The sequence below is a fragment of the Piliocolobus tephrosceles genome, chromosome 1 (genome assembly GCF_002776525.5).
Source record: "Piliocolobus tephrosceles isolate RC106 chromosome 1, ASM277652v3, whole genome shotgun sequence".
In the NCBI taxonomy this organism is placed as follows: Eukaryota; Metazoa; Chordata; class Mammalia; order Primates; family Cercopithecidae; genus Piliocolobus; species Piliocolobus tephrosceles.
In genome coordinates, this window is record NC_045434.1 from 196,968,514 (window position 1) to 196,983,261 (window position 14,748).

The 14,748-nt window shown below is 52.7% G+C and overlaps 1 protein-coding gene across 3 annotated transcripts in view; it reads right to left on the minus strand.

Moving 5' to 3' along the window:
- Positions 1 to 318: 318 nt before the first annotated feature.
- MAN1C1 (mannosidase alpha class 1C member 1) overlaps positions 319 to 14,748 on the minus strand; it is a 174,916-nt gene continuing 160,486 nt past the window's right edge. Inside the window, exons 9-12 of one of the 3 annotated variants that reach the window (XM_023219589.2) lie at positions 8,956 to 9,175; positions 6,279 to 6,451; positions 4,695 to 4,810; positions 319 to 521 (exon numbers count right to left, since the gene is read on the minus strand). In XM_023219589.2, the coding sequence (XP_023075357.1) occupies positions 416 to 521; positions 4,695 to 4,810; positions 6,279 to 6,451; positions 8,956 to 9,175 (615 nt within the window). In that variant the 3' untranslated portion in view covers positions 319 to 415. Of the gene's footprint in view, positions 522 to 1,282; positions 3,845 to 4,694; positions 4,811 to 6,278; positions 6,452 to 8,687; positions 9,176 to 14,748 lie in introns of those variants that run through there. The other 2 variants (XM_023219588.3, XR_003309739.2) reach the window with 2 other exon arrangements.

Genomic DNA, 14,748 nt, shown 5'->3' on the forward strand with positions numbered 1-14,748 from the left:
AATCACATCTTGGATGCTGCCTTTAAATCAGATTTTCCATTTTTGCTTTTCTTCCCAATGCCTTTGGCCGGTCGGACCAAATGGCCAGTCATTTAAAGGGAGGCACCTGGAAAAGGACTGTGCCCCCACTTTCCCCTTCCCGGGGCCGTGCGGCTCTGCAGACCTCAGTGCCAGGAGCTGGGTGTTGATGAAGCTTTCTGGGAAGGAGCCGACATCACACCCTTCTATGAGGGAAGCAGGTGCAAATGGTACTTCCATCCTCAGCGAGGGCACAGACAAGGCTTAAAATGAGCCTGGCAGCTGCGCACTGACCCCCAGCTGGGGAAGGAGAGGGCTGCTTCAGGGAGAGGTTTGGGTGTTGAGATTCTGTGGCTTGTGAAGCTCTCTCCTACCTTCAGCGAGGATGAGTCATCCCTTAATTCCTCTTTCCTCTCGGCCTATCTTGAGTCGTACTTATTTTTATCCATGGAATGGAGTTAAGTTGCCAAAAGGATGATATTTCTCCACCTGCAAGGGCCCTCCTGGAGGAGACATTTTAAAATATTCACTTTTACAATTTCCTCCCAGCAATACAGCAGAGGACAGGAGAGGGAGACAGCCACATGGGCCTGGCGGGGGAGCCTGGGGCTTGGGGAACTGCAAAGTGGCTTTGAGACAGAGACATTCTAGAAATTATTCTGAGCACATAATTGGACAAAAGTGAAAAGGAGGATGGTTAAGTATGCTCTTCATAACTCTCTGTATAATACTGAAGAAATCAAAGCAAACTGTAAACAGTCCTGCTGTTTTTGCCTTTGCAGCCTGCAGGTCCCTTATTTTGGTGATGAATCTCATGTTTTCCTCTAGGGAACAGCCCATCACCCATTGCACAGGGTAATCTCAGAGGGTCTGCCAAGTCAAGATGCCTGGCCCTGCCCTTGGCTAGGGGCGGGCGTGTGACCCAGGCCAGGCACATGGAAAGGAGCCACAGTAGGATCTGGAAACATTTGGATTCAGCCCTCCTGATGGCGGTGCCTCGAGAGGCTTCCCTGGTTCTTGAAGCGTCCCTGGCCAAGTCCTTTCTAGCCCTTATTGAGGTTTGGCTGCTTACTCCTTCCTAAGATTCCATAAGCCACCCCATGACATTTCAGTAAATCCCTTTCTGTGCTTAAGTTGACAGAATTGGTTTCTGTGATTTGTAACTAAAATCCCAGATGGACACAAACCCAAATGCCTGGCAACAGGGGCTTAGATCAGCAAAGTAGACTACAGTACACAATGGAATACTCCACAAGCACGCACAGCGATGAGATAAACGTGTATTTGTTGACATGGAAAGAGGTTCACAATATATAGTTAAGTGCAAAAGCAGATTATAAGAAAACAGTGTGCATAGTAGGATACCACGTTGGCAAAATATATATTCTATATATTCATAGAAAAAGGCCTAGAAGAAAATATAACAGTATTCACCCCAGAGAGTGGGATGGCCAATGTGTCTTCTTTCTGCTTCTATTTTCTAATCTTTCTACAATGTTTGTGTAGTCAGTTTTCCTGGTTTGCTTTTTTTTTTTTTTTTTCAGTGAGCACAGGTGGGTCATGGGAGTCACGCTCTCATGCTGCCTGTCAAGAGCATGGTGACTTGCCATAGGGGCTACTCCCCAGCGGCTCTGCTTAAGGAGATTCTGGGAATGTCCTTAGTCTCCAGAACCAGGAACAAGCACTTCCTGTGCCCAGGGTACCAGCAGCTTCCCACTTCTCACAGCAACCTTGTGGGGTTGAGGTTTTCTGTCTGCGTGATGGAAGAGAGCCCACAGAGAGGAGGTACCTGCCTAAGTTCACACAGCAGGGATTTAAAGCCAGGTCGCCTGGCTCAGAGCCCCAGGAAGGAGCTACTAAAGCTTATGAACAGAGTAAGCAGCTGAGCCCAGGGAAGGGCTCAAAATTCTCCCGTGACTTCCATTGTGTTGATAAGCTGCAAATGTGCCAGGAAAGGGCCGGGTGTGGCGGCTCATGCCTGTAATCCCAGCACTTTGGGAGGCTGAGGTGGGTGGATCACCTGAGCTCAGGGGTTCAAGACCAGCCCGGGCAACATGGCAAAACCTCGTCTCTACTAAAAATACAAAAAATTAGCCAGGTGTGGTGACGCATACCTGCAATCCCTGCTACTGGGGAAGCTGAGGCAGGAGAATTGCTTGAACCCAGGAGGTGGAGGTGGCAGTGAGCCAAGATCGCACCACTGCACTCCAGCCTGGGCAACAGAATGAGACTCTGGGTCTCAAAACAAAAACAAACAAAAAACAAAGTGTCAGGGGAGGAAGCGCTGTCACTTCAGTGTTAGGACCTGAACTCCTTGCTCTGCACAACAGCCACAGTGTTTCAGGCCCCCTCCCAGGGAGGGCATCGGAGAGGGTGGGAAAGGGGGCTGGGTTATGGGAGGTTCGTTCTTCTGCCAGATAGTGTTTCTGCTGTTCCTTTGTATCTTCTGGGTCTTGGCTTGAAGGTCACCTGCCCAGAGACGCCCTGCCTGACCCCGTAGGGTAGGTCCTCAGCTGTCCATCTGTCTCCTTTGTAGCATTTCCTATGACCTGTAGTCACTTCACTTGCTTGTCAGTTTCCCTTACCATCGCCATCTCCCCTCTTGACCCCTAGACTGCCGGGCTTATGACTGTCTCACTCCCAGCGGTGTCCCTGGCCTCTAGCCCGGTGTCTGGTCCGTTGCAGGCACTCACTAAGCATCTGCTGAATGATGGAACAGACACTCAACTGGGGTGGCCAGGAGACGGCAGGGGCGAGACTCTCCTCTGCCTTTTTTGGGCTGTGTGACCTCAGGCAAGTTGCTGCTCCTCCCTGGGCCTCTTCCCAATCTCAACCTGAGTGTAAATAAACAACTGCATCTGAAGGGCTGGCCCCACACTTCTTGAATATATCAGGACCAATTTCAGGGGAGGTAATAGAAGTTGGAATCATTTACTAAATTATACCTTAAATCAACTGCTGGCTGATTATTCTTTCTGATGGTAACATTGCAATGGTTTTTCTAGGAGTCACTGATGTGCAATAAGCCCAATCATATTTCTTATTCAATAAACTCTTTTATTCTAGTTCACAGATTTTTCCATTACAATAATAATGAAAAGAGCACTAGTGATTTGTAACACTGAGGCCCAATCAAAGGGAAACCCCTCCTCAAATTATAAGGTAAATGACACATAGTCGAATGCAGGGTCAGTGTTGGACAAAAAGCATTTAAATATAGATAACGGGGTCAAAATTTTGTATGTGTGCAAACACTGGGTTTTGTTTATCAGGATGACATCATTTTAGAAAGCGCATAATTCTGAAAACTGTATGTATAATTGTGATAAAACTAAACCATAGAGAAAAGACAAAATCAAGCAAAAACAAAAACCGAGAAACCAAAAGGAAGCAAATCAAATACATGGGGCAGATTGCAAACCTCCGGTCCTTTGGCCCTGGAATGGCAAGTGAGAGGGCTTCATAGAAATTCTCTGTAGAAAGGAATGTGTGGGCCAGTGTGGCCATGGCCCTGGCCTTACATTGCTGCGTCTCCAAGTCTTGTCTCCTCACAGAGGAAAAGAAGTTGCTTGTCTGACACATCTGCTGGGGGTCTGCCCGAGATGGGGCCTTTGTTCCCAGTCCCTTTGAAAACAGTCCCAAATCCTGAAAAGGCAAGGCATCCCTGCAGTGGCCCCAGGGCGGCGGCGGGGGATGAGGTCAGTGTCTGCCCCAGGCCCGGCCGGAGCTGTCTGAGTGGTTCACCGGGAGCGGGTGGGCCTCGGTGTTGAACACCCAGTCTTCCAGGGAGAGCAAGTCATCTTCAGAGAACAGAAGATAGAGATACCTGTGCCCCAGGCAGGGCAGGGAAGCAAGACACAGTCTGTCAGTGGCCTGGGGAAGAAGGGTGGGCCCAGGAACAAGTCTCAGGGCCTTTGTGATGGGCCTGTGACCAAGGTCAGGAAGCCTGAAACCTCAAAACTGTGGGCGGCAGGGTGGGGGTGCTAGTCCTGGGGAAGGAGGCTGTGAAAAGCAGAGAAAAGCCTTGAGCTTTGAGGTCAGAAGGACTTAGTTTACCCTGGCTCTGTCATCAGCCGGCTTCACCTGCCTGGCCCTGTATGTGAGCCCTTATGGCCCAGATCTCCTCTGCAGGGGTGCCTGAGGGCTGCTCCAGTCCAGTCGGCTCTCACATGCCCCACTGCTGCCCGCAGAGACTCTACATTCAGAGTACACATTAGGGCACTAAGACGAACAGGGGGTTGTGACTCTAGAACTCCAGCTACCAGGTTGTGGGTTTTTTCCCCACTGGAAGGAACTGATTATTCTGACCCACCCTAAAGGGTTAAAGCACAAAGGGCTTGCTTTGGGGAACAGCGAGGAAGTGGGGTGGCCAACTTCCACGGCAAGAAACTGAGGGGGACACAGCACCCACATTGCAGAGGCCACAGGAGGGAAAGTTAATGCCAGCAACCAGCACTGACATCATCCTCGTTAATCCTATCCCATTTGACACTCGAGTTCCCAGAATGGAAGCCCAAGGCTCACCCCTGGGGTGCAGCCCTCTGGATCCCAAGCCCTTCACCCCTCTTGGGCTCCCGTCCTGTGACCACAGAACATGACTGTGGAAGGGAGGGACTGCAGACCCCCGCCCCCAACCGCCCACCTGTCCATCCCTAGGAAAAGCCCACGCTGCTCACTTGAGTGTCTCCGCGAGAAAGAAGCTCTGCTGCTTGTTGTCGTGGCTGGGGGTGCTACTGTACACGTCTTGGATCCCGGAGAAACCAGCTTCTGTCCGACAGTATTTCTCCAAGGCCTGAGGAAGGGGAAGAGCAGGAGGAAAACAGCCTTAACACGGGACAGGAAAGGCCCCTCAAGACTTGTGCATGCCTGGCAGGCTGGAGCTAGAAAGCAGACAGCACCCCAACCCCTTGGTTGGGGACTCCTGGCATTTGTGGGAACAGAAGATCAAATTATTCTTTCAGGGTTTAGCCACCTGTCCCCAGGCTGGAGGGAGTGTGGTCCTGAGAGCGCCTGAGAGCTCTGGCCCGACGGGCTGCCTGTCCTGTGCTCTTCACCTGGTTTGAACTTAGAGGAAGCTTCTCTTCGTGTTTCAGGGGACTAGGCTGGTCTCACAGATTCACCCACAGTGGTAAGTAGAGGTGAAGAGAGGCCACTGGTGATGGCCATGGGCTGGGATTTGGGGATGGACTTGGCACCCCAGGGATTCTCAGGAGAGACGGCCCCTGGGCTGGAGGAAAGTGGGCCAAGCCATTCATCTTTCTATATAAATGCATTTTTTTTTTTTTTTTTTTTGAGACAAGGTCTCATTTTGTCACCCAGGCTAGAGGGCAGTGGGGCAATCATAGCTCACTCTGCAGCTTCAACCTCTGGGGTTCGAACAATCCTCTTGCCTCAGCCCCTCAAGTAGCTGACACTATAGGCGTGCATCACCATGCCTGGCTAATTTTTGTATTTTTTTGTATAGATGGGGTTTCGCCATGTTGCCTATAGGCTGATAAATACAATTTCTACCCACTGAGAGGTCTGTGGACTGGACATAGGAGCACAAGATGCTAGAAGGCCAAGAGCAATGGTCCTGGGGAAGCAGGTGGACTTAACAGGGCCAGTGAACCTGAGCATGCCCCGGACCCCGTCTGAGTGCAATGCTCGGAGTGGGCATGGGGGCGGTTGGGGAGATAAGGGCAGAGAAGGCTCAGCATCCACCAGGGAACCTTCTGGAATCCCCACACCTGCCTTTGACACCTCCCCCAAGACAGACATTAAATTTCCACCTAGGTGTGGGGCTGGGGGCTGAGGGCAGGGTAGGCCTCGAGGGCCAGTAGAGACTAGGGTGGGGGCTCCCTGGGGCTGGGCTGCCTGTGGGAAGAGGAGGGAGGTGGAGGCGAGCTGCCCAGCTTCGGGATCAAGAAAGTGTCTGTTGGGACAGTGGTGGCCGTGTGGTGCCCACGTGGTGCTCTAGACAGCTGCCTAGCCTCTGACCCCCTAAGTTTACTGAGGCCTGGTCCCAGGCCCCAAGGCCATGGGCACTCATAACCCTCTTCACAAGTCTGCCCTGTCCTGTCTCAGGACAACTTTGCCCAGCTGGCAACTCTTGGCTCTGTAACCATCACCCTGACCCTTTGCACTCTGAACTGTGGCCAGAGGTCAATGTGGCTTGGACTGCCACTCCGTGCCCAAGCCAGGGCACCTAGCGCCCAGCCTGTCTGTGAATTCTCAGGTGGCATCTGGCACCTGGCTGCCCATCCCTGGGGCCCACTCACCAGCACCACCTCCCAGCCCCACTCCCTGTAGATGGGGTTGTGGGTCTGTCGCCACAGGTACATGTAGCTCTCCACCACCTCTGGCCGGAGGATGTAGTAGCTCTCGCTCAGCTGGGTGGCCACAGCCTCTCTGCCGGAGTTAAACCAGAAGGCCTCGGGCCCGAGTTTGGTGTCTGGGGAAAGAGCCAAGCAGAGGGCCCAGATCAGTCCTCCCACCTCCTGCTTTTCGGGATCCAGGAGAGATGTCAGTTGCCTCGAGCCCGCAGCCAGGGTGATGTCAGGGGTGTGTGGGTGTGGGGCGCCCCTGCCTGGACTGCTGCGTAAGGGCTGCACCGGGCAGATGCCCAGTTTCCCTCTTGGCCTGAGCTGGACAAAACAAGACCCTCGGGGACTCGAAATGTGAGCAGCTTTGGACTCAAAGAGTCCAAATGAGCTACTCAGCAGTCTGGGTAGGTGAAGGTTTGGGCGGGGTTCCAGGACTGTGTACTTGGAGGCAATAGCTCTGCAAGAGGTTAGCCAGACCTCAGCCAAGAGGGTTTCGGGTTTCAACACATCTGGGGAACCGAGGGTTAAACAAAGTGAGTCTCCCATCCGCAGGATTTATCAGATCCTTTAATGTTAATATGCAATGAGGCGTCTCCACGGGACCCTTTCTCTTAGAAAACTGCTTTTAACACCTCCCAGAACTTCTAGAGTTTGGGAACAGCTGAGGCGGAGATGGAGGGAAGATTACCCAGGAATGCACCTACTTCCACAAAGGGAGCTGAGGAAGGAAAGCCCGAGGTGGGTTCTGTTACTGTCACTGTTTTGTTTTGGGGCAATGTGCTGTCATTCTTGTTGTATGGCCATAATTGTAACCACCTCTGCAGTCACCGCTTATGATTTCAAAGGCTGTGCTGGGTGCTTTAATACGCTATTTCAATTCTTAAAACATGGTTCTTTAGTAAGGTAAATGCTACTATCCCTCTCACGCAGGCAGAAACTGAGGATCAGAGAGGCTAAGTAATTTGCCCAAGGTAACACAGCGAGTTGTGGCTGAGCTGGGACTTGACCCTAGATGTGTCTGATGCCTCTCCTAGGGTGGTGCTCTTTCCCTCCTGGGTCTGACCCTCATAGGCCCAACATGTAGGGTATGAGGGGCAGATCCTTCAAACTTTAATGCCTGTCCCTCCTGTCCAGGTCACCTGAGTCCCCAGCTCCATTCCTAATGCGAGCCCTCTTCCCTCCCACCAGGGCTCAAAACCCTGAGAGGCCCAGGGTTGCTTTGACTCTAGAGGCAGGGGCTAGAGGTTTGCAGGACTTCCACTCTTCCATGGAGGGCTTCAGGGAAGAGGAATTAGCTAGACCCTAGCCTCTCCAATCTTTTCAAATGGCGTAGCAGCTCCTGGCCATCAGAAAACAGTCGTTTTGCCAAGTCGCTAGTGGGGTGAAGGCAGGAGCCACTGCTGCAGGCGTCCACGGGACAAGCCGAGGCTGGCTGGAACAATATGCTCTATTAAGCGGCTGTCTTTTATGGTCTGGGCTGATTGTCTCAGACAAATAGTGAGCTTTTTATTATTCCTGAGATTTGTTATTTGTTTATGGCCCTGGCAGAGTGAGCTCTTTGAAGAGAATGGACGACCAGTTTTAAAGACCCATTGCAAATCTCTGACTTCCTGGAAACAGCTCCAGGAGACCCCATTCAACTGGGGCGGGCACAGACACATCGCGGTGGACCGTCAGCAAGTGGCTGCAGTGCTGCTGGCAGAAGGCGGCTGCCAAAGTACTTTCTCATGGGACCCTGTGCCTCACTCTGAAACCTGTGTCATTATTCCCATCGACCAGATAAGAAAACAGAGGCTGCCCAGCTGGCAGTGGCAGAGCGGCACTTGAGCCTGGAATTGTTACTGCAAATCTTGGCTCGTCCCCTCCAGCCAACACTGGGATTACCACTTGGAGCAGCGGGCGTCTCCTGGGACCATATGGGGGCTGGGGATTTTTCTGAGGGGTGCAGTTTGCACATGGGGTGGAACCAGGCATCAGAAGGCCTGCGTCACTTCCCCCTCTGGGCGGACTCCGCTTTTCTGTGTAGAATGAGGAGCCAGGTTCAGGCTCTCAAATGTGACCTCTGACTCTAGCATCTGACAATTCACTGGTGAGTGGTGGGTGGGGAGGACCAAGCTCTCAGGCTTTCCGGTGGTCACGGGTCAAAGAGGGCGACTAAACAGGTGGGAGCAGGAGGCAGTGAGACCCCCTCTAAGGAGGGTGCCGGGGGAAAGGCAAAGCACATTCGAAGGCATGGGACTCAGGGTGGGACATGTGCTGGGCTCAGGAAGCTGCTGTTTCTGCCTCCAGAGCTGGAGGATCCTTTACTCCGTGCCCCTCTCAAGGGACCTTGGCCAAGTAATTTCTGAGCCTCAGTTTCCTCACCTGTGTGGTGAGGTTCAGTGATGATGTGTGTCAAGGGCGGAAGAGCATCGGGTACACGCAAAGCGCTTCCTGCGTCTGTACTAGTTTCCCTTTCATTCAGGGCACGGCCTCGGAGCCTGGACAGCACATCTCTCAAATTCTACGTAAGTTCCAACGGGAGGCTTTCCTAGGGCCATGTGCTCCCTTCACTCACTGCTGCTGGTCTTTCCAGTTCTTCCTGGTGTCTAGCCTCAGTCTCTCCTGCTGCCCCTTCCCCTTGCAGGGTTACCTGAGCGGGCGTATGACTCGTGGCACGTCTTGGTGATCTGGGCTGCGAGCTCTCGGTAGTGGGCCCTCTTTTCTTCCTTGGCATCCTCGGCGCCAAGGGCGATCATGCCCCCGGAGAAACAGGCCAGGTGCCCCATCTTGTGGTCCAGAATCCCCCCTCGCCACTCGGCGATGTAGGTCAGCCCCCCGGGAGAGACATTCAGCAAGTAGGTCTCTATCGCCTGGGAGCAAGGTGGGGATTGGGCAGGGAGAAGGGGCGTGGGAGGGCAGAGAGAAGGGGGGGAAAGGATGGAAAATGAACATTTTGGAGACAGTAGCAAGGGCAGCTCTGCCAAGCCCTCCATCCCAGGCAAAGGAGGCCCACTGATTTCTGCTGGTCAAGATGCCTGCCAGGGCACAGGAGGGGCTGCTATTCACTGGGAGGCTCAGACACTCGGCAGCTCCCCAGGGCAAGTCTCTTAGTCTTTAAAATCTTCCACATTTTAAAAAACATTAAAAAATATTTTAAGGTGATCCTCCTCCTCCATTATATCCTCTGTTTGATCTTTTTTTTTTTTGAGACGGAGTCTGGCTCTGTCGCCCAGGCTGGAGTGCAGTGGCCGGATCACAGCTCACTGCAAGCTCCGCCTCCCGGGTTCACACCATTCTCCTGCCTCAGCCTCCTGAGTAGCTGGGACTACAGGTGCCCGCCACCTCACCCGGCTAGTTTTTTTTGTATTTTTTAGTAGAGACGAGGTTTCACCGTGTTTGCCAGAGTAGTCTCGATCTCCTGACCTCATGATCCGCCCGTCTCGGCCTCCCAAAGTGCTGGGATTACAGGCTTGAGCCACAGCGCCCGGCCCTCTGTTTGATCTCAACCAGAAACCCAGCTGGTCTGTGGACGGGCTTCAGGGGTCCAGGCCCTTAAAACTGCACCCAACACTTTTTAGTGGATGTGCATCTTTATGGGAAGAGTGTCCATCTATTCTTCTCAGTTTCTCAAAAAGAACCTGCAGAAAATTAAGAGCTGCTCTCTACGGTATTTTGTCACACGTTTCCTCATTTAATGCCTACAGCAAGCCAGGCACCTGGGCTGTGGCGCCCTACACAGACAAATGGGAGGGGCAGCTTGTCCCAGGCCATGCAGCCACACCAGCCTAGAAACAAGATCCCACATTGTCCAGAGCTCTGCTTCTTCCTGTACCAGATGGCCACGCCTTTTGGTGGGAAGGGAGGTGATGCTGTTGTAAAGACTCTGGGATGTCGGGGACATGAGGGGGTCACACTGCTGTCAGTCCCAGGAGCCCTGGGGACACAGGGGAGGAAGGAAGCTGCTCACACAGCCTTGAGGCCAGACTCCATGGGCTGGTGGGGCCTGGCCCATGGCTGGGGTCCTCTGGGGCCCTTGCCAGGCCTCTGCCTCCACTCTCACCCCTCCAATCTACTCTCCAGGGGGTCTCTGTACTCTGCAATTAACACACCGGATCATATCATTTGCCTGCTTAGAACCTGCAGTGGTTTCCAAGTGCCCTTATGTGAAAAGACGAGAGAGGCCGCCAAGACTCCACGATCTGAACTCTGAGGGTGGACCTGATGCTATGGACGTGGCTCTGGGGCACAGACTCGTCAGGTTCAAATCCCATCTCCACCAGTTCCACGCTGTGTGACACTGGGCAGGTTGTATGTTCTCTCTGTGCCTCAGTTTCCTAACGTGTAAACTGGGGATAAGAGCATTAACTGCCTCAAAGGGTTGTGAGAATTAAATGAGATACGCCTGCAGGGCTTGGCCTATTTCCCAGCACAGAGCGAGTCCCCAGTAATTACTGGCCCCTATGATTCCTCTCCAGTCTGTCTCCTGCCTCTTCCTTCTCACAACCCTACCTCACCCACACTGGCCTCTTTTCACTCATGTACCCTCCTGGCTTCCAATATTTCAGGAGCCATGTAATATTTCCTTGGTGTCAGTGCTGTGCTAGGTACTGGGGCTACAGGTGTGCTGGAGAGGAGCCTGGACTCTGCCTCAGGGAGCTCACCCATTAGTGAAGAGAATTCCCAACAAAAGCAAATGTACACGAGAGGTGCAACTTGTTTTGTTTTGAAACACTGTTTTAGACTGTCACCCAGGCTGAAGTGCAGTGGCACCATCTTGGCTCACTGCAACCTCCGCCTCCCAGGTTCAAACCATTCTCGTGCCTCACCTTCCCAAGTGTTAGCTGGGACTACCGGCGTGTGCCACCACCCCCAGCGATTTTTTGTATTTTTAGTAAAGACAGGGTTTCACTATGTTGGCCAGCCTGGTCTTGAACTCCTGACCTCAGGGGACCCACCCACCTAGGCCTCCCAAAGTGTTGGGATTACAGGTGTGAGTCACCACAACTGGCCCAGAGGTATAATTTGTGATCAGCATTTTGAATAAAACAAAGTGAGAGGATGAGATTTAAAAATGCAGGGGGAGGCGGGGAGGGGCTGGACACAGTGGCTTATGCCTGTAATCCCAACACTTTGGGAGGCTGAGGTAGATGGATCACTTGAGCCCAGTAGCTTGAATACAGCCTGGGCAACATGGCAAAAACCCATCTCTACTAACTGCACTCCATCCTGGGAAACAGAGTGAGACTCTGTCTCAAAAACAAAAACAAAACCAAACCAAAACAAAAAGCTGGGGTGGAGGCAGTGCTGTACTTTGCAGAGTGAGGTCTGGGAAAGTCTCTTTGCAAAGGTGACATTCTTGAAGGCTGCATTTTTCTTCCTGCTTCGGGGCTTGGCTGGTGCTGGGCCTCCTCCCTGCATACTCCAGCCCTGACTCTGCTAACTCCACCTCCTCCAGAATGTCACTTCCTTGGAGAGAATGCTGCAATTTAAACCAGCACTGCCACTGCCATTACTATGGGCCCGTCACCCTTCTACATGGTGCCATTCCTACTTGGCGTATGCTTCTGTTGTATATCTGTCCCTCTCTCAGACTCTGAGTGCCGTGTGACAGCAGAAGCCACCACCAGCAGCCTCCAGCCAGTGCCCGACACACAGGAGATGCTCAAGGAACATTTGCTCACTCCTGGGTCTGTTTTTTCCTTTTTTCTCTGCTGTCAGGGCCCAGGGCTGGTGGGCTGGCTGCAGGACCCACACTGAGTGGCAGATAGAGAAGTGCTGACAATGTGACATGCCAGGGCACCTGCTCCACATGGGGGAGTGCTGAGGACACCTGCAGAGCAGCCGGGCTGCAGGAGGGGGTCTGCTCTGGGCCCGGCCTGGCTCCCGAGCAGAGCCACAGGCCCGGCAGCTGCTCAGCGTCACTAAGCGTGTGGCACAGGGGAGGAGTGTCAGGGCTCAGAAACCTGGGTCAGAGTCACCACTTGTCAACACTTTGGAGAGAACACAGACATCTGAGGGAGACCTCAGGATGCCACACACCAGAGCTGGCATCTGCACCTTCCAGACCGCCTCCCACAGGTTATTTCCACTGCGGGTTGGCCCCAAGCTAAGTAATTGCGGTCAAGAGGAAATTATAAACCAGTGCCTCTTTGAAGACACAACTGAGACACGCAGATGCAAAGATAAAAAACAAGGCATTTTAAAACAAAACACAAGACAGCACAGGCTGGCAGACGACTGGTAAAAGGTTTAAATCACAGCAAGCAGAGGTGCAAGGAGCTAACTGGGGTGCAAGACCAGGGTTTATTTTTTTAAAGTATTAACAAAAATAATTGTACTGTTCCTTGCAGAGCACAGCTAACCCATAGGCAGTGAGCCCAGAGTGGCGAGAGGCCTGGGTTTGAATCTCAGCTCTACGATTTAGGAGCTAGATGACTGTGGGCAAGTTATTTCACTTTACTGAAGACTCACTTTGCTCATCTATAAAATGGGAATAATGATTCCTGGATCAGTTGTGAGGATTAAACAAGAGGATATTTGAAGCCTGGCTCCGTGCCTGGCACTGGCTGTTCCTTCCTTTGCCGCCTGCAGGAGCCCCATCTGAGCACTCGTGGGAGGGGTTTCAGGCAAGCCAGGCCCCTCTGTGACTTGGCCGCTGGTAAGTAGAGGCCAGTCCACTGGATCTGGAGTTGGACCCGTATTTGTGTCCTCGCTCTGACACCTGCTGCTATATGGACCTTGGGCCTTTCTGACCCTCAGTTTCATCATCTGTAAGATGGGGGCTAAAGAAGATGAGGTACTTAGAGCACTGGCCCGCAGGAGGCCAAAGTGACCAAAGCTCTCCCTGTTCTTCTTGTCTCCTGCCATGACACTCAGAGGTGTGCCCAGTCTGAACTGTCTGACCTTCCCAGGCCCACCCCAGCTGGACACTGGTCTAACCTGGTGGTTTTCTGACCCCAGGTGCACAACAGAATTGTGGAAGGAACTCTTTTTTTTCTTTTTTCTTTTTTTTTTTTTGAGACGGAGTCTCGCTCTGTCGCCCAGGCTGGAGTGCAGTGGCGCGATCTCCACTCACTGCAAGCTCCGCCTCCCGGGTTCACGCCATTCTCCTGCCTCAGCCTCCCGAGTAGCTGGGACTACAGGTGCCCACCACCACGCCCGGCTAATTTTTTGTATTTTTAGTAGAGACGGGGTTTCACCGTGTTAGCCAGGATGGTCTCGATCTCCTGACCTCGTTATCTGCCCGCCTCGGCCTCCCAAAGTGCTGGGATTACAGGTGTGAGCCACATCGCCCAGCCGTGGAAGGAACTCTTTTAAAAGCTCAGATTGGGATTTAATTGTCCTGGGGTGAGGCTAGACATGGGATTTTTAAAGCTCTCCAGGTGTTCCTAAGGTACAGGCAGGGGTGAAGGTCTTTGGTCAGTGATTCCAAACCCTGACTACACACGGAAATCCCAAAGAGGTTCATGTGTGGCCCGGACCCCATGCCCAGGGGTTCTGAGTCAGGGGTGCAGTCTGAACATCAGGACTTTGCAGCTCCCTAGGTGATTTTAACATGCCAACAAGGTTGAGAACCACCAGAAGATTCTTCAAAACCCCAAACTTGCCAGAGGCCCAGCCTTCACCCAGGGTCAAAGATGCTCCAGGCTCTTCACTGGGAAGATCAAACGCAGAGAGCAAAGCCTCTTCTATTCAAAGTTCTCTCCTACAAAATCAAGTGCTCCGAGTTGCCTTAAATAATTCATGGCCATTTCTTCCCATGAAGCCTCAACTATAGTGTGCCCTGAGGGCAGGGAGCTTGGCTGCTCATTAACTTTATGTTTACTCTGCAAGAGAAGGCATAAAGGGCCTCTGGGCAGCACACTCTGGCCACCACCAGCTGCACACTAATTCTCTGACCGGGGCTCTGGTCTGAGCTCAGCCAAAGACCGGAGTGAACAAGGCTGGGACTCAGACTGAGATGGGACTATAGTCCCAGAAGCTGCTTCATGACTGAGGTCTTGTGCCAGGGAGCTGGGCAGGGAAAACTCATTGCTGAGCCTACGGTTTAAAGGGTCCAAGGCTCTAGCAGTCCATTTCAATGTGTGTCTTTTAAGCACCACCATTCCTGGCCAGATACCTGTGATCAAAGGGTAGTCAGAGACCATCCATCCAACTGCCCACACCCACTCACCCATCTATCTACTCACCCATCCATCCTTCCCTCCATCCATCTATACTTCCCTCCATCCATCTATACTTCCCTCCATCCATCTATACTTCCCTCCATCCATCCATCCTTCCCTCCATCCATCCATCCTTCCCTCTATCCATCCTTCCCTCCATCCATCCTTCCCTCCATCCATCCTTCCCTCCATCCATCCATCCTTCCCTCCATCCATCCATCCTTCCCTCCATCCATCCATCCTTCCCACCATCCATCCCTCCATCCATCCCTCCCTCC